We start from the raw sequence: 22,866 nt of genomic DNA on the forward strand, positions 1-22,866 counted from the left end.
GAACCTGGTTTATCGAAAAAGTTATAACCTTTCTCTTCATAATAATATATATTTTTCATAAAAATCATGTTTCTTCTCAAAAACATAATAATAAACATTCAATCTTATATTGATATATTTATTAACATTACACAAAAAAGTAAATCTTCAAAATATACAAATGACTAGATACAAATATTGCATAAAAATATATTGCAAAATAGAGATAGAAATTTAACAAATAAATATATCAGTTACATACAATTCACCGATAAATAATAATTTTAAGCAAAAAAAGCCATATTTTTTGCTTACATTCGCAATTAGCTCGTACAATGGCAACTTTAATTAGTAATAATTAAACAGTATATAATAAATTATTATTTAATTAGTAAGAAGTAATTTCGAATTGATATGGCATATTTATGTCGTAGGATGGAAGAGCTATCTATCTAAATATAATTCTGTCACTGGCCACGTTTTTTTATCTATGGATTATGAGATGCTGCATGTGCAGTACTACCAGACATTAATGTTGTGTATACATGAAATCAAAATTTTGTTCGTTAAGTACATATGTGTCCGTTCTTTATCTTTCTATCTGCTTTGAGAGAGAGAGAGAGAGAGAGAGAGGGGGGGGGGGAGTAGCGCGCGCGTGTGTGTGTACGTGTGTGATTTTCCACTTATTCTAATTGTGCAATATACAGTAATCCAAGAAAAATGCAACTCGGTTACAAGTTTTTTGATGGACAAACTTTTCCTAGAAAATTCTTTAAAGACATGCTTATATAATCTTTTTTTATAAACATCTGGCTCTACGCACGCACGCACGCACGCACTTTTTTCGAGGATATTATATTTCATTTCTCTGAAAATAAGATTTTATGAGATCTGCATTAATCATGTTATCAGAAAAGCAGGAAATATGAAAAATTATTTGCTTAAAATTTGACAATTGTTCTATTATTTAAATAATCGATTCTAACATCATGACGTATGTGTATATATATATATATATATATATATATATATATATATATATATATATATATATATATATATATATAGGATGTCTCGCAAGTTTTTGCCAAGCACTTTTGTGTAGATAGAGCGGACTAAACTCGAAAAGTTCTCTACCATTTCGCAATTTTCGCAATAGTTAACGAGATATTAATTACTAAAAATCGCTGAATATTGGTTTTCAATAATTTTTTACTCAAATATCAACTTAACAGAAAAACAGCAAGAGATAAAAATTGTTTATTTCTTCTCATAAAATTCTGAGAATTTTTTCAGAATTTTTTAATATTGTATTTTCTCATGTTAGTAAAAATAAAAAATGCAGTACTAAAAAGTTAATAAAAAATTCTGGAAAAAATTTTTAAAGTTCTATGAGAAGAAAATAAATGATTTTTGTTGATTACTCTCTTGCAATTTTTCTATAAAGTTGATAGTATTTGAGTAAAAATTATTGCAGATCAATATTCGGCAATTTTTAGTAATTAATATCTTGTTAACTATTACTATATACTGCGAAAATTGCAAAATAGTAAAAAACAGCAAATGAAAAAAAACTTTTCGACTCAGTTTAGTCCGCTCTATCTCACAAAAGCACTTGGCAAAAACTTACAGAACACCCTGTATATACATATACAGAGTGTCTAAAAAATAGGATAGGAGTCGCATAGCGGTGTAGAATGGATCAAGGGAAACAAAAATCTTATACCATTTTGAGATTTATTCGCTGTAGTTTTCAAAGGAAACATCTTACTCAACAGCGGCGACGGTCACGCGAATCCGTGCTACGAATTTGCACGGCGCAGCTTCACCATACATTGGCTTAGATGTTTCCTTCTTTAATTCGAAAATCTTAAAATGGTATAACTTTGTTCCTCTTAATCCATTCTACGCCTCCCAATGCGGCTTCTATCTTATTTTTGAAATACTATGTATATAATCGTAGTAACTATTTTCTATTTAACTTAATAAATGCAGCTCAAATGTATTTTTTTAACGACAATTCCAAGCTGTTTCAAATTACATTCCTCTATGTTACATACTTGTATAATACGATTTCTCTGTTGGAAATATCACGTTCGCAGTTACTAGCGACAGTCCTCCATTAATCACGGTTTATTACGCATACAATGCATTGTCGACAAGTCTTTTTTTTTATTATATATATAAGATAAATGTGGAATTATATATGAAGTATATATTAATACATAAAATTCAAAATATATTTAATAATAATAATTTTAAGTAGGCTTTCTAAAGACAATTATATATAATATTTGTACCAACTTCTATACATATGAATATAATATGCATTGGAAAAATTTTAAAATATCAATGTTATAATTAAAAAATTATTAATAAAAGTGTAATATTATTAACAGATAAAAATAAATATCATATCGACAATGCATCCTATTCGATATAATTCTCCAACCATTAATAGCATTAAATATTAATTTGCGATGATTTAATGTCCCCTTTCTTAAGTATTGTAGGTTCATCTTTGAGGAATGTGCCAGATCTCGAACCTACTGTAGGTTGCCTTTGCGTCTCCATATTGTGACACTTTTTAATCTTATCATCAGCTTTACCACCGATAATTCTTTTGCCGGCGATAACTGACTTGCTCATCTTACTGCTAATGTTAGATTTGGGGGAGGATTTCTTGCTAGGACTATCAGAGCTCTGCGGATTTTGAGTTTCTTTTTTTTCTCTTTTCATAATGGGAGGAACATTTGTCTGTCGTGTCCTGAAAGGAGCTACTGTATTCACCGGTTTATTGGGGACATCCGGTGTCCTTGCAGCATCTAATAAACTTCTGCGTAAACTCGGTGAACCGTGATACGTGCTGCTAATAGCAGCAGCTCTACTGCGACTGGCGGCAGTAGAATTTTCCAACGATCTCGGAGGTCTTTTAGTGATCGTCAATGGACTCCTCTGCTGTGTTGGTGGCGAGCTTTTTTTTATTCTGCCATTAACAAATCTGATTATTAATAGAGAAATCAAAAAAATTAAATACATTATAAAAAATTGAATAAAAAAGGGCATCTAGCAGTCGGATGTGAAAATTGATGCACAAAGTGAAAAGATAGTATTTAAATTTTGTTTTATTCAATTTTTTAATATTAAGGAGTCTTCACTTTATATATTTTTTAAATATATTATGTAATGCAAAATCACAATAGTAGAATTATGGCAAATCAGTCTTTCAAATCGAAATCACAGAAATTTAATAAGTTAAATTCCACTTTACCTTTCATAAGTTTGTGTTTTGTTCACTTTTACTAAAGTAGGTGACAATTTATTGGATACAGTAGATTTTGGAGTTGTCGTTATCTCCGTCATAAGACTATCGGTGGACATAGATGTATCCATTTTATTAACTTTCTTTTTGACAGGGATCGGCTTATTCTTGGTCTCCAAAGAATCGATCGATAAACCTATTTCAGTACTTTTTTGTTTTAAAGAAGGTGATTCAGGTCTAGTGATAGCGCAGCTTTTACTGATCAAATCCTTATTGCTAGTTTGGCTCGTGTTTGCTTCCGTTAAGCTATCTGATGAAAGAGCTTTTATATCTTTTTTAACTGGTAACTTCATCTTGGATAATGGTTTTTTATCTGTCGCACGTTTCATCGCAGGACTGGAAGTGCGTGACGAATCAGACGAGGAAATCATAATTTTACGTCTTTGTTGCACTATTTTATCATGATGCATGGAAATGTTTTCCTTTGGGACAGGTTTATTTCTTGGCTCTAAATATCTTGATTTTACCTGTAAATTTATATTGACAATTTTATTATAGTTCGATTTTTTTTAATGATCAACTTAATTATAATTAAGATTTTGTAATAAAAAATATTGTGTGTGTGTGTGAACACTAATAATTTTTTTCAATTTAAAAATTTAAATTTTAATTATAAAGATATATGATAAATAATGATTCTTCTCGGTATATAGTAATAACATTATAATATAAAGCTGTAAAGTTATAATTTTAAATATTCTTAAAAATTTCAAGCATATACCTCTATTTTATTAGGCCACGATTTTGGCCTGACGGTTTCACAGATAACCTGTTTATCCTCCTGCATTTTACGCTCAAGCGGATCTGTTTTTGGCTTACATAAAATTTTCTTAGTTTGCTTGGTTGATGACGTTTGCTTTAAGGTTTTGTCATTATGCTCCGAAATTGCCATTTTTACACGTTTCAAATCCAAGCTACGATTTATGATTGAACGATTTGGCGGTGCACGAGAATCCTTTGATATGAAATATAATTTTATAGAAAAAATAATGCGGGGATATATGAAAACAACAATATTAAGTTAATTCAATTACGTTAATGTTAAAATTATTATATATATATATATATTTCGAAAAATATTCTATACAAAAGTGTGATCTGTTTGATCCTTAAATCCTGTAAGTTCTTAAGATTCTTAATTTAAGCTCTTAAAGAAAATATTTACTTTTAAAAAGTTTGGATGTCTAGATAGATGCTTTGAGGTCTCATGAGGCAATATTACGAGACAAGCTAGCTCTTGTATTCTCCTGCGAAGTTCCAGGTCCATTTTCAACCATGTGATGGTTCTTGCAGCACGTGCGGCATCACGCACTAAGCATTTTTCCACACGGCTTTGAAGCTTGTGCAGAAAATCGATGAAGAGCGGTCCCCACTTGATCTTACATTGAAAATCATCTGTCTGTGACGTGAGTAACATCTTATTCAATTTCGAATAACTTTTGCATGCTTGTTCGGGCGGCAACTGTTCAACAGCTGCTATAAAATGATCTTCTAAACGGCTGATGTTCCATGTTAGCTCGCGACCAAGTGATTGAAAATTGTCGTTTCCTAAAACACCTGCGAAATTTTCCGACAGGAATTTTACTGATGTCTCTAATAGATTCGATACCATCCGAAATACCGGCTCTGCCCATCGTACATTCGGTAAGGTTGCTAGTAGTTTATCGCAATCCATCATAGTTTGAAGCACATTGTCAGTAGACTGCAATTGTACGAGTAAAAATAGATTTACAATTAATAAAACATTGAAAATTTATCTATCACTGAAACTGCACATGAAATTTTATAATTTTAAAATCAATGTACTAAATAAAAATATTAACAATTTGATAATACTTTTGAGGCTTTCACGTATTTTCTTCAAAGGTGTCAAAGGATTTGCGAGTTATCGTCATATCGTGAGCCATTGCTGATGCCATTGATCAATGGCACTGATAATGGCATCAGCAATATTAATAATTTCTTATTGAACAAATTATTCAATATGATTCACACACATATTTACACTATCATTAATGTTATTAAAATTTTATATGCATACCATATGCACTATATGCTGATGATAACATTTTTCCATAAGTTCTCTCGGAAGAGTCGCGAATGCTTTGCATGGCCATATTCGTACAAAATACTTTGTAATCCATCTAAGTGATTTTCGATATACTTCATCCAGACCGTATGCTGCTGCCAATGGCATACATTCCAATACTCCAACGGCACATATTTGGCAAGGCTAAAAAATAATAAACCTTTGAGAAAATATAATCTAAAATATATACAATATATATATATATATATATATATATATATATATATTTATATATATATTTATATACATATATATATATATATATACATATATATATACATATATATATATATATACATACATATATATACATACATACATATATATATATATACATATATATATATATAAGAGATTATATGTTAAAGACCAAATAAATCAATGAAAGTAGATATAACACGAATTTTCTTGCAATAGATTATTATTAGGTTTCCAATTATAATCAACTGCATATTTTATATAGCACCACATATTATTATTAAGTTCTTTATTGAGATAGAAACATTTTTTTAAATTTATATACTTACCTTATGAAACAGGTGACAATATTTCAGCTTAAGTGTATATCCTATAACTTCTTTAAGACCTTCTAAACATAACATATCCGCTAATGTAGCTAGTTCAACAATACTTATAGAATCCGGTATATTACTTTCTCCACTATAGATATGACATAATGCAAAATGAACTGCATTATAGGAATACCTAAAATAAAAAAAATATTAAGAATATTAATAAAAGAAATATCAATAGATTCATAATGCTAAAATAATTCACACAAAAATACATTCATGTAAATATATCCAATAATAAAATGTGTTAGACAATACATTTTTTAAATATTAAACATATTGAGTATGAAATGTATAAATAACAACTCTTTATCGCAGTTTACACAATCTTTTAGAAAATACTATATGTTTATTATGTCTGAATGCGTACCCTTGTAGAGAAATAACATTGCCCGCACTTTCAATCCATCCACCACTTAAAATTGCGGCAAAATATTGGCAACGAGAACTTAATATACATTTATGTGCTCTTATATGCCGGCCAGCTACATCTATTGTAACATCAGGATTGATTTCTTCCAAAAACATCCTTAATAAGTCCTCACCTAGTCTATTGTATGGTTTTGCACCAGCTATGCTTGATGTTTCAGTTTCTTCCGTGCTACCTTCTGTAATCAGCAGTTTTTTTTTTCAAAGAAAATGTTATTTTAAATATAGTCACAGCCTTTCCTTTGTTGAAATTGAAAGATTTTGTCACATAATAAAGACATTGATAAGACATTATAATAAAGACATTGATAAAGACATGAAAGAATTGATTAGGGTGTCCCGTCACCTACCGCAATTTGCGCATTTAGGTGTGAATGCCATTTTTGCGTTATATTGTGGAATAAAATGCTAACCATACCTAACATGTAAACTTTAGGTGATATAATTCGCTCATTTTAAATGCTTATAATTCAAAAACTATTATAGCTTCGATATTTTAATATAATTTTCAAAATGACTTCAGGAATCTGCCATTAGTAGGTGGTGCGGTAGATCTGGAACGCCCTGTCTATGATTAATCCTTAAATGGCACACACATTTTCAGTACGTTTAAACACATGGATACGGCACACATGGGTTATTTGTGTCAGATCTAATTTTGAGACTCTTAAAGTGCTCGAAAAATTATGTTAAAATTTACATATGTTTTTTAAGGTCTCTACTAAATTATTCTGCTATGTAGAAAAAAATTTAGAAAAATTATAAAAATTATTTTCTGCATCAGAAAAAGAAAATTATTAGGTCTGTTTTCTGTGACTAAACTAGTGTACACTTTTGGAATTTAAAATGAGATAGGTATACGTGTATGATATTTATTGAAAGCAAGAAAGAGAATTCTAGTACAGTCTAATGCAGGAACAGAAAAGAGAGAATTGAAAAACGTATGAACAGGAATGATGTCCTATTATATGTGTCTCACTATATATGTGTCGTTTAAGGATTAAAGTTTTATAATTTTTGCTACGCTACTGTATATCGATTCAAGTTCACAAATTCTAAACGATACACATACCCGCTCCAGAACGTCCCATACTGCTTTGCATGCTGCTAAGATCAGATTCGGAAATAATCCCTTCGGCTTCGCAATCACCAGTTAGATCTTCCAATGGAGACTTTTGTTTGGATGGAAGCGATGTGCTCATAACGGAAGCGAGCTTCTTAGAGACTGGTTTAATTGGGCCACTATTCCTTGTTATCGCCAATTTGCTCTCTATCCATGATGTTTCCGGAATACTGTTGCTCATACGATACGTGTTTCTGTCATCCTTCACTGTCAGCATATCCGACGCATGATTAGCCGTCGGCGTTTTATCCAAATCCGACAGACGAACGAAACTGGAAGTATTTGTTTTATCAGAATCTGAATGCAAATTGTTTAAATTACGACTAGGTAACTTCTCAGTTTTCTTTAACAAACGGCAATCGTATGTGTGATCTGCAGCGTTATATTCTGGTTCCTTCAATTCGCACTCGATTTTTTTTATAGTTTCACTCAATGATTTGCGAGTTTCCGATATCTTACTGCTGTTTCCTGTAGCAACTAGTTGCGATCTATCATTAACACCTGACTTTAGTAAATCAGTAAATTCGTAATAATGGTTATCACTATCTGGGGAAGGCCCGCTGCCACTGCTAATATCAAATGTTTCACTTTTACGAGTGTGACCTTCTGTGCTTTCTGTACAAGTCTTTTCCCAAGCGGAGATCTCCGAAAGATCATCCTCATACGCTTTCATCTCATTGGTTTCCAAATTCTCCATTTGACCGGGAATTATATCTTTGTATTCGTGATTCACGCGCAGGTGTTCATTTGCGATCTCAACATGAGAATTTGGTGGAGTGTCTTTTACGTCAAATTCGAATACATCCTCAGACGATGTGTCCATATTGTTTGAGTTGTTCTCACGTTCTTGTAGTGTCTTAAAATTTTTATGGTTGTAAGAATCCGCTTTAGTAGCATCGCTTAGCGAGTGGCTAGACGAACTCGTCTTAGCTTGGGATTGTTTTGTAATGCCGCGACTATCCATCGATATACTGTGTGCACGTTTGTGTTCTCTTCTAAACATAAGCTCTTTTGCTACGCAGCCGTTACTATTTGTCGGTAGCGTTTTATCAACATTCCACGAGTGCCGCTTAAGCGTTGGTCGCGAAGTAGACAGCGTCCGTCTTCTCACCACAGGAGAATCGGATTCTATAAACATAAAGACGCTAGGTTTCGTTTTTTCTTTCTTTTGTTCTTGCGGCAACTGGTTATCTCCTGCGCTATTGTTATCTCTAGAACTACTATCATCCGTCTTAGTATCCGTTAACTTATTAGGTATTGTCGAAAAGCTTCGCCTATGCGTCGGAGCCACAACTACAGTATCTCCAGTTTCGCGCGTATCATTCAAATTGATAAACATTGAAAAGATGTTTTTCTTTTCAGCTTCGTTAGAAATATTGTTTTTTGCGCCTGCATCTTGTTTCTCGGATGGTTTGATTTTACTACTATTATTCTTGTCAGAAATATCTACATAAAATTCATAATAAGGTTTGCCATTACTATCGTGTTCCTTCCTCTCAAGTGAGTGATCACATTTGTTGGGTTCATCGTTCACATCCTTTAGGTTGACAAAAAAACCTAAACTACCGTGTTTTTCATGATTACTCGACTTTTGTTTAAGTTTTCTTTCGGAAGTGGAAAAGCTTTGTGACATGCTTCGTGAATTGTTTTGAGATTTGGATTCTTCCTTATTACAATCACTCATGTCAACTATCCAGGTAGTCATAGAGGAAGACATTCTAGAGGACTTACTTTTGATTTCAGGTTTGTTCATGATCACGGAGCCACCCGATACAATCGGTGTGGATTCTGTTTTGCGTCGCACTGTAGGACTATCAGAAGGTTTCGAATAATCTGAAGTGCTAACACCACCAGAAATGATCGGAGTAGCTTCATCTCGTTTATTTCTCTTTACAGACTCTGTTCGATCACCTTTCTCTAAGATAGAGTCTAAAGTAATTGGCAAGCTATTACTATAATGATTCGATGCATCGTCCGAGTCCATGCTACAATCCATGATAGATTTGTCACTAGCACTTTTGATAACTGGATAAATCGCGCAAGACTTACTGAGACTGGATCGTAAATAATTGGCTTGTGTTTGCGTTTGATTAATCTCGTACTCACGACTGTCTAATAAATATGACATCGAATGCTGAGTATTAATGGCGATTTGTACATCAGGTGTAAACATCGATGGTTCAGTAATCGAAGGAACTACAGAATCGGAAGATACGTTGCAAATGGAGTCTCCGTCTACACGGTGTCCAGAGTATTGTGGAATGGCGCTTTGAAAAACAAGGCTACCTTGCATGCGTTCATACTCTTGTCTTAAAACAGATAATTTCTCATCGGTAGAATCAAGCTCGAACGTATTCCTTCTGATAAGCGATGGTCGCCTGTCCTCAGTAGCACTCGTGTCTTTCTCATTTTCATTTCCTGTTGTCTCGTGTTCATTGATGTTATTTGATGTTTCTATTTTCTCTTCTTTATTATTTAACTTCGTATTGTTATCAGGACACGGGGAAGGATGTGCGCTCTCCCCACTGTCCGCCTCTTTGATCTCTACGGCCAATGACTCTTTCTCTGTCGGGTTATTTGCCTCTATCTTTTCCTCTGATGCAGAATCTATCCGTTTTATTTTACGCGATTCTGAAAATGGTTGCAAATACTCGGTGAGTTTCAATTCTCGTTCGAATTCTGCCACTCGTTCATGACCAGTCTGTAAAGACGGTGTCTTAAGTGGTGTAAATTTATACGATTGTTCTTCCACGGCATTAGCTAATTTGTTCACCGTACAATCCGTATAATTTGAGGAAAATGTTAAATATGATGACGTACTATCATTGACGTACTGGTTCTTTGTTACATTAGTAGACACAATATCTACCTCGTCATTCAAAGTAGATGCATCAATAAAGTAATAACCACTTGTAGAAGAATTGTTACGAGTAGTCGCATTGGTCAAATCACGAGAGTGATTGGATTCTCCGCTCGTTTCAGCTGTTATGCTTTTCGAATCCTCGATATCAGACTGTGTTTTCCATTCTAATTTACACTTTGTGGAAGTTTCTTTATCATTCACCGAAGAGATGGGTTCGATAAATTCAAAAGATTCGTTTTCATCGCTACCACAATCTGATTCATAGAATGGTTCATTTAACATACGACTTTCGTACTGAAAAATCTCTTCGGCATTTAGCTTCGTCTCCTGAACGTTTTCCGACCCTTCTGCGAGCTGATGATCCGTTTCTAGAGATGAGTATGTTATACTATGATCATTCGATACTGATTGGATTGTGCTTTTTTCATGATAATTGCTACTGTTGAGTGACTTGCAGTGATCATTGTATAACGAAAGTGTCTTATGATCGCTCTTGTTGCGTATTTGCTCAGCATATATTCGATTCAAATCATCATCATCATTAGCAGAAGCATATTCTGCCGCTTGTGTCACCTCCAAGTCCGTGCTCGAATTCTCTGATGTCGTATTATCATGTGGACTTATTGAACCTGTCTCTAAACCAGAGTCAGCCATTTCTGATGCAGCAGGACTTGCATTCGCTATAGCATAATCCTGAAAATGCTGATGTATGTTACAATTCAACGTCAGACACTTCTTGCATATCCTGTAAATTGTACAAATCTACAAAATGCGATAAAGAAAACTGATTTATAAAATAAGTAATATAACAAAAGAAAACAAGATTCTTTAAATTAATTTAAAACTATTACTTTAAAATTAAAGGTTGAAAACATATAATAAAATCTATTTATTAATCAATCTAACCTGTTATCATAAGATGTATTGGTATCAAATTCATTTAAAGATTGACATTTATTTATATTTGTACTCAAAATTATTTTCACCAACAATTGTTCTTCTCGAGTAAAGTCCAGGTTACTGTACAGAAGCCTGCAATTCATAAATAAATATGAATAATATTAATAGAGAACAATGTGAATTAAATAAATATATAACACGTACGCACGTCGTTTATTTTAATATAATTATAAAAAAATTTAAGCAATAGGTATGAAATTTCAATTAATAGGACAGAAATAGTTTAGCATGCTTAATGTATGGATTAAAAGGTAAGTACATGCACAACAAATTCGTACATAATATTTACAATAAATATAACTACATCTTTAAAATCTCTTGCATAACACTCAGTGCAAAAGATCTTTTTTTTTCAATAGAAAAAAAATGATACAACGTGCTACATACGAAGCATTTATATTTTACTTAAAATAAATATCCATATACTTGACTAATAATCTAAAGCTATGTTAATATAAGATTACCACATTTTTTTTATTGAATCTGAGGACAGTTTTCAATTTGTTTGCTGTCATACGAAAAAAAGCTAATCGTAAAATTAAAGCACTATTTAATATATTATTTCATTTTGCTTAACAAACGATACTATGTATAGATAAACTGAAATTTATAATATTAAAATGTTTTCAATATGTCATTCTATAAATTACTGTCAATAGTTCATAAAAACTATACAATGAAATAAGAAAGAACTACAACCAAATATCTAAGGAAAAAGGAAGTATGAGTAGGCCAGATATACATGGGATAGGATCAAAAACATTGTGTAATTATATTTTTTAAATGTTCATTTTAACGATTCAACTAATAAACAGTGCATTATCAGCAAAAGAATGATAGATATGTCAGAACATCGATAATAACAAAATTTTTTTAATAAAAGAAAATCAGTAGATACAGCCTATTTAGCCAATAATCACAGAATTATAATACTGGGCAAATGTTACTATCTACTGTTTGTATAATCATCAAAACAAATTATGATTATTTCTATGCCAATAAGTAAAAAATGACAAATTCATGGAAACTAAAGACATTTTGGGGACTAACTTTGCTCGGGGATGTATACCAGAGACTGTCCCCGGAAAACGGAGATATAATCTTATATTAATAAAAATATTGAGAAAATGATTTTATTTGCTACTGTAAAACAGAAAACGACAAAAAATTTTGGAGTATACACCAATCAATATATTAGGTGTTGGAATTAATTCGTAGCGTTTTTTAATGAAAGAATGTTATTTATTTCACATGAGCATTAAAAAATACATTAATGAAAGTATTTCCCATCACTTGTAAAACGCTACGAATTAATTCCAACACCTAATATATCTAAAGTATTTAGTTACTGCTTGTTTCAGAAAGAATTAGACGTAAAAATATACGACCTTGTGTAAAAATAAAAAAATAAATAGGAACATAATTTATCTAGACAAAAAAAGCATGCAAAGAATATATTTTAATTGTTTCATTTTGCTATATTAGATAAAACGCATGCTGACAGATGTGAATAACGAAAATATCCCTTCTCAATGATACTTTTGCTATATAATTTTTATATACCGGTAGTTAGTACAGCAATACCTTATAAAACCTTCAATCTGATGAAAAAGTCCGGCTTTATCAAGAATGCAATGGATCGTTTTGTTAGTGTAAACGAAATAAGGCTTGAGAACTTGGTACAAGTGTGGTGATCTTGTTCTAACAATACACTCATTTATATGTATTATTTTGTAACCATATATTATATTCAGATCACAATGCAAGAAATCCGTAAATATTCTACAATAAAAGAGAATTATTGCATTGTTCTAATGCTTTTGCTTCTTTTTAGAGATAGTATTAATTTTATTTCGCATATGTAAAATAGTTAAAGAGATTACATTGACCCCACAAAAAAATAAAAGATGCAAAAAAGGATTGAGTGACAAAATGAATTAAAGAATTAATACACCCACACAATATGTATGTACAGGATATCTATAAAATCCATCCAGGCGATATATCTCGGAAACGGCTTTAGATATAGAAAAATATTTCAGATAAAACTTATAAGACATTAAGAGGAACATATAATAAAAAAATATCGATTTGACCTTGAGTGATCTTTTCAAGACTAGGTCAATGTGACCATTGTTTTCTTAAATGGATATTCCTCATTTTTTACTTATTCTTGTAGCTTACCTCAAGCTTTTCAAAATTATAACACTATAATAAAATATTTGTTCGTTAAATACTTTTGGAGTTATAAGGCTGGAAAGTTACAGTACCGCCGGCATTAGCATTACTCAAAGTGTCCAACCAACGGCTAAAAACCTCTTGAATGTTGTTCAGGATCATGACCTGGACATTTGTCAAGATCAAGACCATTGGTGATTGTATGATCTCTTATTTACATTTTTACGTAAAAATGAACTTTTACTACAAATTAAATTTAATACTTGGGTAATGCTAATACCGGCAGGACTGTAACTTTCAATTCTCATAACACAAAAAGCACTTAAAAAAAATTTTATTATAATGTTTTGAAAAGCTCTCGAGGTAAATTACAAAAGTATGTAATAAATAATAAAAAATGAGGTTCCATTTAAGAAAACAATGGTCACATTGACCCAACCTTGAGAAGATCACTCAAGGTCAAGTCCATATTTTCATCAAAAGTCCTCCTTATGTTAACTTTTGTTAGAAACATTTTTTCATATCTAAAGCCATTTCCGAAATATATGGCCTGAGTTTATAAACACCCTGTAGAATAATATTTCAATCAAATATGAATAATTTCAAATTGCGCTAGTATATGTACATCAGATAATCTAATGTATATTATATTTCATGACATTCAAAAAATTTCAAGTGATTTTTTAAATTATATTTTATTATATGCTTTATAGCATAATCAATATGTTAAATTTTGTTAAATTAGAATTTAATGTTTTCTTACCTCAGAATACTATCTTGCAATAGGCTGATATTTTTGACAATAGTGCGATGTTGTTCCGCACTCTTCCGTTTCTTGAATTCATCACTCAGAGACAGTTCAAACGTTTTAGAAGAATGACGATTATTGTGGCATCGCCACTGATGTATTTTGTCTAAATTTCCATTTTGCTCGCTGTTGTTCCTGCCTCCAGCCATGAGGCATATTTACTGATTCATATTTATTTGCCTTTAAAAATTACATAATACACATATCATACATAAGTAATTTTATATCATACATAAGTATATGTATATGTTGTATAAATAAACAATATAAGCATATGTACTATATAAGAAAAAAATAAAATTTTCTATTTTAATATTCTATCAGTTGAAACTTATCTATCAGTCGATTATTTCTAAAACAATCTTTCTTTACAACAGTTATAAGACACGTACTCTCTAATAACTAAAACAATTATTTAAATTTATTTACAGATTTTCAGTACATTAAGATTTTTAAATGATGTCAATTGTGAATCAAATTATTAAGTTGCTTGTTAATTTAATTTGTGATATTACTACAATTCAGTTGCATTTCTAAGTCTGAAAAATCAATTCGGCGCACAGTTCAAATGGAGACTACATAGTATATAAATTCATATGAAAATATTTAAGTACCTAATATCTAGCTTCAACTATTACAGAAATTATCTTAATAAATCGTTTATTAAAAAAAATTATACTTAAAAAATAAACATAAATAGTATTTAGATAAAATTCTTTTAAAGTTAATTTGAAGTAAATTATAATATGCTTTTACTCATCGACAGTTAACATAATATCTCTTTATCAGTATCAAATAAAGAACTGATTCTAGACTTAATGAAAATTTGACTTCAGCTTCGAGATTTAATTTACTTTATTTAATCAATTATTTACATTAATATATATATATATATATATATATACATACATACATATTAATGTAAATAATAGAATCAGTTTCATATATATATTATATATATATATATATATATATATATATATACAAAATAAATAATTTCATTATAATAGAATATAGATAAAAATTAGAGGGGATATCACAGCTTGCTGCTATATCAATTTCAACTTTCACTTTAGCAGAATACGCATGCGATTCAAAGAATTTATGTTCAAAAAACATATTGTGCTATTTAAATAAATGAAAATGATTATATATTATTGACATTAAATTATAATAAAATCGCAATTGTCTTTTAAGAAACGTTAAAAGATGCATAAGATACAAGAAAATATAGAAAGATATGAAATTCAATTTAATGCAAACTTGAAATTAAACTTGAACTTTGTCTCAAGTAAAAAAAATTTAACTTATGCTTTTATAAAATAAAGAAAAAGAAAATTAAGAGACAGAAAGAGAGAAAGAGAACTTAACTCTGTTCTTAAAATTCTTTATGTAAATGATTCTTTATCGCCTGTTTGTAGGAAACTGAATTTTAAAGTTGAAACTCCCTACAGTGAAAAATAATAGGTAAATTTCAATAGATATTCAATAACATGATTCTCGTTATGTTAGTTACGATTTACGATATTACAAAAATACACATATAAGAATGATCAGAATTGGAGAAGTATCGAGAATGTAACAAAATAATGCGTTGGTCCTCAATGCAGACGATTTTGTCAATACTTGTTTCGAAATAAATGGAATATTTTTCTTGCGTGAATAATTTATTGATCGCCCATACACGTTACGTACCTCTCATATTTCGATCTATCAGCACGTCAGTTCGCATCATCTGTCATCATTGCGTTCAACTATCCATTTTAATTAGCTCGCACATTATTACGGCGAGGTATCAGAGAAGCTTCTAGTTTATACTGAGTGTGATCCACTACGGTCAAAAGATCGCGGCGAGACGAATAGACTCATAAATTTATTATCATCACGAAAACGCGAGCACAGAAAAACTTAAGAGAGGCCATCCCCGGCGTTTTTCGCGTGACACTCGAAAGCCACCGTACACCAACAGCTAGCGACACCAACATCAATTTTATACAATAAATGATGTGAACTACGTATCACATTTTCGACACTGTATTTTCGGCATCGATTTTGTATCTTGAAATGAGATGAAAATTACAATATAAAAGTGAATGAATTTACGAGAATATAATGATAATTTCATTGGTCAACATCTAGTAAATTTGTTCACTTTTGTAATTTTATCTTGTTTAAAAATACAGAATCAATCCCCTGATCCGATTTAAACTCTCGGTGGAAACTAGGCCTATGATCTTACGCACAATAGAAGGAATAAAGAATTAGAAATAAAGAAAAAATGATTTCAATCTATCAGAAACCGTGTATTCCAATATATTCAATTTCTGATAGATATTAAAATCGTTATTTTTTATTCCTAATTCTTTATTTCTTTTATTGTACGCAGAGCTTAAAGCTAGCACACACTACTTTCCATAATAATAAAGCAAGTCACATACTTTCCATAATAGTAATCGTAAACGTAATGTTTTCGACCAATCGCGTTGCTCAATTCGGTTGTCCGTAACTGTGACAATCGAGCAACGCGATTAGTCAAAAACCTTGTTGTTATTATTACGGAAAGTATGTAAGCTTTAAGGTACGTGTTTATGATGTCGCTCGTCGCTCATACTCAGCTAGAAATCTTATAATCAAAGTTTGGCGAATGTGAACCAAAAATGATGGATAAAAAGAGATAACAGATATTGCTTTCTCGTATAAATGCATACGCAAAAAGTGTTAAGGCTTAAACAATAGCACAGATAATAAGTACAGGCAACAGGGAATAACGAACCATCCAATCAGATGTGTAAGTTTGATATTATATCCCAGAGCTCTGATTGGATAGCTCGTTATTCTGTTCCCTATGCCTATTACCTGTGCCTATTGTGTTAAGCCTTTAGAATATGTGACCGGCAATACGTGACGACAATACCGGAATGAGTCAATCGAATTTGATCAATTGACTGAATCATGCAATTGTAATTTAAGTAATTATGAAGAAGATAGCCGATCTGATTTTAATGAAATTAGGCTCATTCGACGCGTTTTTGCACGAAATGAACGAATGTGGCAGAAAAAAATGTCGCTCTGCCCCGCGAATCGAAAGCATTAAAATTGACGACTATGGAAATCTATCATACCGACTACATGCAGCGTTATGAGTATGCTTTCTTCATACTCTGTGACCTCTTGCGCATGCGTTTAATCACTATTCCATCCAATAAAGTGCACAAAATTTAAAATTAAAAAATGAATGTTACTCGTGCAATGTTTCTACTATACATATTCTATTCCAAATAAATCATGTGTCAAACCCATGTGGACAGTGGAGTGTGTAGATAATAACGCTTGGATTCAATGCGACATAGCTGCCTTCTGCGTATTATTCGAAATCGCTTTTTCTATACAGTTCGATTTTGCAGTTCCCTCTGAATCATTCCATTGAAGTTCTTCTCTGTCTATCCGACGACGTTAATTTGATTTTAAATTTTATGCACTCTATTGTATGGAATAGTGATTAAATGCATGCACAAGAGGTTACAGAGCAAAGCATATTCATAGCGCTACATCTAGTCGGTATGATAGATTTCCTAACCTTCATAGTCGTCAACTTTAACGCTTAATATCTCGGTTCGTGGAGCAGAATGACACTCTTTTCTATTACATTCGTTTATTTCGTGCAAAAACGCATCAAATGAATCTAATTTCATTAAAATCAGTGAGATCGACCGTCTCCTTCATAATTACCGTAATTTGTTAATTTTCTTGTCCGAGATCTTGGAACAATTTTTAACCTCTTTAACACAGGTTTAAATGCTTTAAACACAATAGGCACAGGGAACAAAGAATAACAAGCTATCCAATCAGAGCTCTGAGATATAATATCGAATTTACATACTATCACGTCAGGTACTTATAAAACTTGTCCAGGAATGTCCCTGGCCAAATTACAAATTTTTCCTTACTTCAATAACCGACGGCACTAGAACTGCAGGGACCGCCCCTGACATCTTCTCCCCACCTCACGCGCCTTACCAGCATGGAGGGGCACCTTTTTCCTGAAAGCGTTCGGGTTCTAAAAACGGGACTTGCTCTCGCGAGCAGCGAGTTTTTGAGGAGTAGTTCAAAACTTCCCGGGGTCGGGTCTGGTCGAAGAGAAACGGTCTCTTCCAGAGTATCGCGATTTCTAGTTAAATTCCTAAATTCTACTCGCGTGAGCAATCCAATCTAATCATAGGTACATCTTATTTAATCTTCCTAGTTAACCGCGTCTAATTATTATAAATAGTTATAACATAAGTCTGGATATGTGTGTAGCAACTGCAGAAGTTATAAAATACATTAATTACTTTTGAGCAATTATAAGTACGTATATATATTGATATTTGACGAAACCTCTCCTTTTACAATAAACGCCGCCGCGCGTATACGTTTATCGTTTAACTTGGAGATCGTGTGTGTGAACGAGCGGAATCAGCGCCGGCCAATCATCGAGCACCTACAAGGAGCCTGACCAACCAGAGTCCAGACTGAGCCGCGCGTCCCGCACCACGGACCGAACCACCAGCAAGATTCATGAAGGTATTACCATAGGTTTCTTCTTAATCGAAAGGACGCGCAACTCTCGATTTGTTACCCGCCATTGGTCCCCGGTTTGTCCAGGTATCAATTACCAACGGTTGGACCTTGGGACGTAACATATTTTGGTGACAGCGGTGGGATGATATATAAAATCTCACCACGCGAATCGATTATTTAACCTCGTTGTACTTCCGCATCCCGTTATGGATACTCGCTCAACAAAGAGAGACGAAGGCGTAAAGCTCAGCGAAGAGGAGCTGGAGGCGCTGCGGCAAGCACTCGCGAAACAGGAGGAACGCTTGCGGAAACAGGGCGCAGCCTTGGATAGGGAACGGGCGGAAATAGGAAAAGAGCGCGAGATCGAAAAAGCGCGATTACAGGCCGAACGCGACACGCTCACACGACAACTTGAAACCGAGAAAACACAACTCCGGGCTGAGCGTAGCGCCCTAGAACGAACCCGCGAAACGATAAATCAAGAGTCAAGCCGCGAACGAATCGCTGACCATGAAACCGAGCACGGATACGTAGACAGATCGCGTAATTACGGAGACGGCAACGTCTGTGAACTGCTCATTTCGTTCAAGGACGAAATATTTCGAGAAATTAATAGCCTCCGTCGTGATGTAGATAAGGTAAGACTCCACGATCCCCTACTTACGCCGTCCGACGGCCAACGTCCGTTCGAATCGCAACCCCATGCTTTCCTACAGGAGAACTGTATGGAATCTTCCCAGCCACCAAAGGTCTCGTTCCGGGAAGCCACTGAATGCGTTCCCTCTTTCGACGGATATAATATTCCGCTATCGCAATTTATTCGGGGTTGTCGTCGCGCTAGAGAAATCATCCCTCCCTCCTCGGAGAGGAACCTAACGAAAATACTGATAAACAAATTGAGAGGGCGTGCTCATTACGCAGTGGAAGACGAGCCATGCGATACGGTAACTCAACTAATAGATCTTTTAAACGGGGCCTTCGGATCGTCTAACACAATCGATCAATACCGTGGCGAGTTAAGTACGTCATACATAAAGAAAAACGAACATATGCTAGATTATATTAGTCGAGTAAAGGATTTGCGTACCGCGATTCTCGACGCCGAGCGTCGTACGGGAGGAACCCTGCATCCCCGAAGGATAGCCGAAGTAGACGCGCTCACTGCAAGATCATTTTGCGAAGGTCTCCCCCTCCAATATCGATTGCAACTCACATCGGAACACCGCGAGAACCCATTCGAGGCATTTTCCGCAGCCAAGTCCCTCGCAAAAAGGGAGGAGCTCGATAAACAAAGATACAACGTTCGAAACATGTACGAAAACGTACCTCAACGACTACCTCCCGCAAGCTCGCCCTACCGCCCTCTCGCTCAATCAACCCCCCGACGTGAGGAGCCTCTCTCTAGATACCGGCCCGAAGAAACGCGAGGAAATGTTGGTGACCAGAGAAACTTAAATTACTCATATACTAGAGATATACGCCCTCCTGAACCGTATCGTAGCCGCGAGAATCGTGCCGGCAGCAATGCGCCCCCTGATCGCTACACCAATGCTCGTTCCGATAAATGGTGCCGATATTGCAAAAACGCGGGCCATGAGATCGAACAATGTCGGAAACGTGAATATAATAACTCCCGGATCAACCAGGGAAACGCCGGGAGCCCCTCGGGAATAACGGACGAATCTCGAGCGGGGAGAATTCAGGAAAATCGTCCGGTGCGCGCGATCGAAACCCAATCAGACAATATCGCGAACGACGCATCGCAGTCTTAAATCCTCGCGATTTCTCCCACGCACCTACTGTCGTCATTTCTGCCGACGGATTACTACAATCAACAGAATTCATGATTGATACAGGTGCTGCGCCAAATTTAATAAAAATACGCAATCTACGTCCCGAGATATGCATTCAAACTCAGCAGTCGATTCTCCTTAGCGGAATAACCGACGGAAATATAAAAACTCTCGGGGCCGTCGAAATAAAATTTATGGGATACGCCATAATCTTGCAAGTTGTAACGAACGACTTTCCAATTTCTCAAGAGGGAATCCTAGGATCGGATTTCTTATGCAGCGCCACAAAAATCGACTTCGTACAAAAAATTCTAACGTGGCGGGACATCACGATACCTTTTACTCAACGAAATACCGTAATCGTCCCACCTAGATCTCGTCTCACTATTCCGGTGCGAATTGTCAATTCAGAATTATCGGAAGGGTATGTTCCACGAATTAATATATGCGAAAACGTGTACCTAGGTAGCGCGTTAGTAGCTAATCGTGACGGTAGAGCCCTTATTAGCGTAATAAATGCGAGCGAAATCGACCAAGAAATAGAAATTCCTATAATCCAGCTCGAGGAAGTCGAAATTGTCTCCGATGGGCGAACAAGCGGCGCTTCGCTATTCGAAGGACGTGCTTCGGCCTTAGGGCACGGGGAACCGAATAGCACAAAAAACGACCGCACATTCCAAGTTGCCTCTACCACAGAAAAAACCGTCCCTAGGGACGAGCGCAAAGAACAAATAAAAACTCTCCTACGACTCGACCACCTAAACGACGAGGAAACGGCGCACGTGAATAAGTTAATAAACAAATATAACGATCTTTTCCACATACCGTCCGACCCATTGGGATACACAAATGCCATGCGTCATAAGATAAACACCACTGATAATCATCCTGTCTACACTAAACAATACCGATATCCTCCCATCCATAAGGAGGAAATAAATAAACAAATAGAGGCTCTCCTAGATAATGGCACCATCTCTCCTTCCGACTCCCCCTACAACTCCCCCCTCTGGATAGTCCCCAAGAAGCCCAACTCATTAGGTAATAAACGCTGGCGCATGGTAATCGATTACCGTACATTAAACGAAAAAACACCGTACATTAAACGATCGGCGACGCGTACCCGCTGCCTAATATCACCGAGATTCTTGATCAATTGGGCAGTGCCAAGTATTTTAGCGTTTTCGATCTCGCGTCAGGTTTTCATCAGATACCGATGCACGAGCCGGACGCGCAGAAAACAGCGTTTTCAACACCTCACGGTCACTATCAATTCAACCGAATGCCATTCGGTCTGAAAAACGCTCCTGCGACGCGATAAGCTTAACAGCTTATGGATCAGGTTCTGTCCGGGCTGCAAGGAATCGAATTGTTCGTGTATTTAGACGATATCGTGTTATATGCAGGGTCATTGCGCGAACATGAGATTAAATTTAATAAATTAGCCGAAAGATTACGAAAAGCGAATCTAAAACTCCAGCCTGACAAGTGCGAGTTCCTGCGCAAGGAAGTCGCATACTTGGGCCACATCATCGGCAAAAACGGAGTTAGACCGGACCCACAAAAAATTCATGCGGTGGAAAACTTTCCAGTGCCGCACGACCCGAAAAGCGTTAAGCAGTTCTTGGGGCTCGCAGGATATTATCGGCGTTTTATTTCAGATTTCTCCAGAATAGCTCGTCCGCTAACCAACTTACTAAAGAAGGATGTAGAATTTGAATGGACTGACGTACAGGAACACGCGTTTGTCACCCTTAAAACCTTACTATGTTCGGAACCCCTTTTACAGTACCCAGACTTTACGCGACCATTTCTAATTACAACCAACGCATCAAAGTACGCTGTCGGAGGAATTCTTAGTCAAGGTCCCATAGGTAAGGATCGCCCCATCGCATATGCCTCCCGACTCCTAAATTCTGCCGAGCAAAATTACTCTACAATTGAAAAAGAACTTTTAACAATAATATACAGCGTGAATCACTTTAGACCATATGTATACGGTCATAGGTTCGATCTCGTGACAGATCACAAGCCTTTAATCTGGCTGCATTCCGTGAAAGACCCCATGTCTAGGCTCGCACGATGGAGACTCAAACTCGCCGAATATGAGTACAAAATTTGTTATAAAGCAGGAAAAATAAATTCGAACGCCGATGCGCTATCAAGGAATCCGGTGGTCGAAGTAACTGC

General features: G+C 34.6%; 2 protein-coding genes across 5 annotated transcripts; one reads left to right on the forward strand and one right to left on the reverse strand.

The window, feature by feature from the left end:
- Positions 1-104: 104 nt before the first annotated feature.
- LOC105148556 (uncharacterized) lies at positions 105-16,379 on the reverse strand. 4 transcript variants are annotated; one of them, XM_087406783.1, is made up of 12 exons: positions 16,019-16,378; positions 14,279-14,503; positions 12,922-13,119; positions 11,284-11,409; positions 7,464-11,122; positions 6,333-6,570; positions 5,918-6,095; positions 5,343-5,534; positions 4,467-5,003; positions 4,023-4,256; positions 3,251-3,768; positions 105-2,980 (listed from the first exon to the last, which is right to left on the reverse strand). In XM_087406783.1, exons 2-12 carry the CDS (start codon positions 14,470-14,472, stop codon positions 2,443-2,445), a joined length of 6,612 nt encoding a protein of 2,203 aa, XP_087262909.1. In that variant the 5' UTR covers positions 14,473-14,503; positions 16,019-16,378; the 3' UTR covers positions 105-2,442. The 4 variants fall into 4 exon arrangements, with proteins under 4 accessions (XP_087262909.1, XP_011058650.2, XP_087262910.1 ...); XM_011060348.2 differs by having other exon boundaries at positions 105-2,965; positions 16,019-16,376; XM_087406784.1 differs by lacking the exon at positions 12,922-13,119 and having other exon boundaries at positions 16,019-16,379.
- Positions 16,380-16,874: 495 nt separating this feature from the next.
- LOC147909462 (uncharacterized) lies at positions 16,875-20,655 on the forward strand. The gene has a single exon (XM_087406786.1). The coding sequence runs from the start codon at positions 19,090-19,092 to the stop codon at positions 20,653-20,655; it is 1,566 nt and encodes a 521-aa protein (XP_087262912.1). The 5' UTR covers positions 16,875-19,089.
- The last annotated feature ends 2,211 nt before the right edge of the window (positions 20,656-22,866 follow it).

Source organism: Acromyrmex echinatior, chromosome 6 (genome assembly GCF_024713525.1).
Source record: "Acromyrmex echinatior isolate Ae372 chromosome 6, ASM2471352v2, whole genome shotgun sequence".
Classification (NCBI taxonomy): Eukaryota; Metazoa; Arthropoda; class Insecta; order Hymenoptera; family Formicidae; genus Acromyrmex; species Acromyrmex echinatior.